We start from the raw sequence: 3,181 nt of genomic DNA on the forward strand, positions 1-3,181 counted from the left end.
ATTTCCACGATGTTTGACCAGATTTTATTGATGCCCGAGCCCCCCAAAACCACTTACTTCTCCACTCCAACTTCATTCCAGTAGATAGCAATGTTTTCCTAGAAACCTGAGTTATGTTTAACTTTTTCCTCTCTTTATCCCTTATATTTAAACAAGTGATGAATTTTGCCAGTTTATTTTTTATATCTCATTCGTCTACTTACTNTTCCCCCCCATCTCTGTATAACTCAGTCTGTTATATTGGCCATGAAATTAATGTTTTTGAAAACAGTGATTTAAGATAGTTTCCGGGGGAGGGGGGGAATCCAAAGTCCATAGCCTGGCCTCACTTCTGGGATTTTTTGTTTGTTTGTTTCAGCCTCTCCCGCAATTCCTTCTGCTTCAGTCTGGTTTATTTATTCTCAAATATATCAGTTAAAAAGCGAATCTGATTCTGTATTCAGTGTGATTTCCAATACCCATGCTTCCTCCCTCACTGCTTTGTGATACCTTCTGGTCATTTCTATCTATTCTATTCTGGCTTATGTCTACATGCCAATGATCGTATTGTATGCCCTTTATGACATTATTCTATAGCAGGGGTCTGGTGTATTTTCTTTTTCCAGCAGTCACTTGGAGGTTTTTTTTTTTACTGAGATATAATTCACGTACTGTAAAATTCCATGGTCTTTAGTATATTCACAAAGTTGTACAACCATCACCACGAGGTAATTCCAGAATGTTTTCATTACTCCAAAAAGAATCCTATGACCATTATGCGGTCATCTCCCCTTTCCCCTCTTGTGCACCTTTCCTAGAAGCAGAATCATACAATATGTGGCCTCTGTGACTGCCTCTTTTACTTGACATGTTTGCAAGGTTCCTCTGTGTTCTAGCCTATATTATTACCTCATTCCTTTTTTTTTTGTACACATTTTTTTAAATCGTGGTAAAATACACAGAATTTGCCATGTTCACCACTTGAAATCTACAGTTCAGTTGAGTACATTCACGCTGTTGTGCAACCAATTCTTAGAACCTGTTTATCTTGCAAGACTGGAACTCTATACCCATTAAACAGTAAATCCCCATCTCTCCCTCCCCCCAGCCTCTGGCAACTACCATTCTACCTCGCTGAACCATCATTTGTCTCCATAAAATTGACCATTCTAGGTACCTCATAGGAGCGGAACCATCTAGGATCTGACTTTCTGCCATTGGCTTGTTTATTTAGCATAATGCCCCCAAGGTTGAGCCGTGTCATAGAGTGTGTCAGAAAATCCTTTTTAAGTGTTAAGTAATATTCCATTGTGTATGTATAGATGCTACATTTTGCTTAACCATTTATCTGTTGAGGACATTTGAGTTGCTTCCACATTTTGGCTATTGTAAATAATGCTCCCATGAACGTGGGCATACAAATATCTGTGCAGGTCTCTGCTTTCACTTCTTTTGAATATATACCCGAAGGTGGAGTTGCTGGGTCATAGGGTCATTCTAGTTTTATTTTCAAGGAACCACCACATTGTTTTCTATAACAGCTGCACCATTTTGCATTCCTACCAGTAATGCACAAGGGTTCTAATTTCTCCATGTCCTTGTCAACACTTGTTAGTCTCTTTTATTTTTCCATTGAATAGCTACCATTCTAATGGATGTGAGGTGATCTCTCATTGTGGTTTTGATTTGCATTTCCCTGATGATTAGTGGGGTAATTTGATCTTTACATACGCTTGTTGGCCATTTGTATATCATCTTTGTAGAAATGTCTATTCAAGTCCTTTGGACATTTTTTAATTGGGCTCTGTTGCTGTGGACTTGTAAGAATTATTTATATATTTTGTATATCAGATGTATAGATTGCAAGTATTTTGTCCCGTTCAGTAGGTTGCCTTTTGACTTTGTTGACTTTTTTTCCTTAGATGAACAAAAGTTTTTCATTTTGATGTAGTTCCAGTTATTTTTCACTCTTATTGCCTGTGCTTTTGGTGTCCCCTGGTATATGTTTTAATAACAGCTTTATTGAGATATAATTCACATGTCATAAAATTCACCCTTTGTTTAAAGTGTACAGTTCAGTGGTTTTTAATGTATTCACAGAGCTGCACAACCAACACCACCATCTAACTTTAGAATACATTTAGCTCTCCACAGAGAAACCCCATATTCATTAGCCACCACTCCCCATTCACCCCCAACTATGCCCCAGCTCTAGGCAACCACTCATCTTCCTTGTATCTCTATAGATTTGACTGTCCTAGAGATTTCTGATGTATTTTTTAATATTTTTAAATGTTTCCTTTTTGAGAAAGAGAGCACACGTGGGGAAGGGGCAGAGAGAGGGAGGGAGACACAGAATCCCAAGCAGGATCCAGGCTCCAAGCTGTGGGCACAAAGCCCAACGCAGGGCCCGAACTCACAAACTGTGAGATCATGACCTGAGCTGAAGTTGGACGCTTAACCGACTGAGCCACCCAGGTGCCCCTCTGCTGTATTTTTTCAATGAAAATTGATGTATAGATTTTTCCCCCACATATCAAAATATCACACTTTAAAAGTTGAATTTAAATGATGATTTTACTTTCCTGCCATATCTTTTCATTATGTTGTCAGTGTGAAATTGGGGCTCCCTTGGTAACATGCTGATTTTAGTTGTGCCCACATGATTTGTGCCCCTGTGATTTATTCCCATTGAGAGGCCCTATGACTCCATTTGTATCCACTTTTGGCTTTTTTGTTGTTACAGCAAGTGTGGTATTTTTTCTAAACAGGTCAGGAATATCCTGCCATAGTAGAATTTGCACCTTTTCAAAAAGCTGCAAAAAAGAAGACTAAGAAAAGAGATACCAAAGTTGGGANCCCTCTCTCTTGGGCTAGTGCCATTTCATTCCTTCTCCATCAAGCAATATAGTGTTGACTGTCGAGCAGTCAATCCATCAGTTTATTGATTAGAAGGCAATGGGGAAAAATCAGATGTATCAAAGTACAACTCCTTGAGATCTCAATGTATTTGATGATGATGGTGATTTTTTGGTTTCCATTTTTATTTTTTTTATTTTTTATTTTTTTATTTCTTTAAATATTTTTATTTATTTCTAGGAGAGAGAGAGAGACAGCGTGAACAGGGGAGGGTCAGAGAGAGAGGGAGACACAGACTGTGAAACAGGCTCCAGGCTCTGAGCTGGCAGTCAGCACAGAGCCC

At 38.7% G+C, this 3,181-nt stretch overlaps 1 protein-coding gene across 1 annotated transcript in view; it reads left to right on the forward strand.

Moving 5' to 3' along the window:
* Window positions 1-3,181, forward strand: part of UPF3B (UPF3B regulator of nonsense mediated mRNA decay) — a 14,892-nt gene that overhangs the window by 2,354 nt on the left and 9,357 nt on the right. The window contains exon 4 of the mRNA XM_077753058.1: window positions 2,751-2,855. Coding sequence (XP_077609184.1) covers window positions 2,751-2,855 — 105 coding nt within the window. The remainder of the gene's footprint in view (window positions 1-2,750; window positions 2,856-3,181) is intronic.

The sequence above is a fragment of the Crocuta crocuta genome, unplaced genomic scaffold, assembly GCF_008692635.1.
Source record: "Crocuta crocuta isolate KB4526 unplaced genomic scaffold, BGI_CrCroc_1.0 scaffold944, whole genome shotgun sequence".
Lineage (NCBI taxonomy): Eukaryota > Metazoa > Chordata > Mammalia > Carnivora > Hyaenidae > Crocuta > Crocuta crocuta.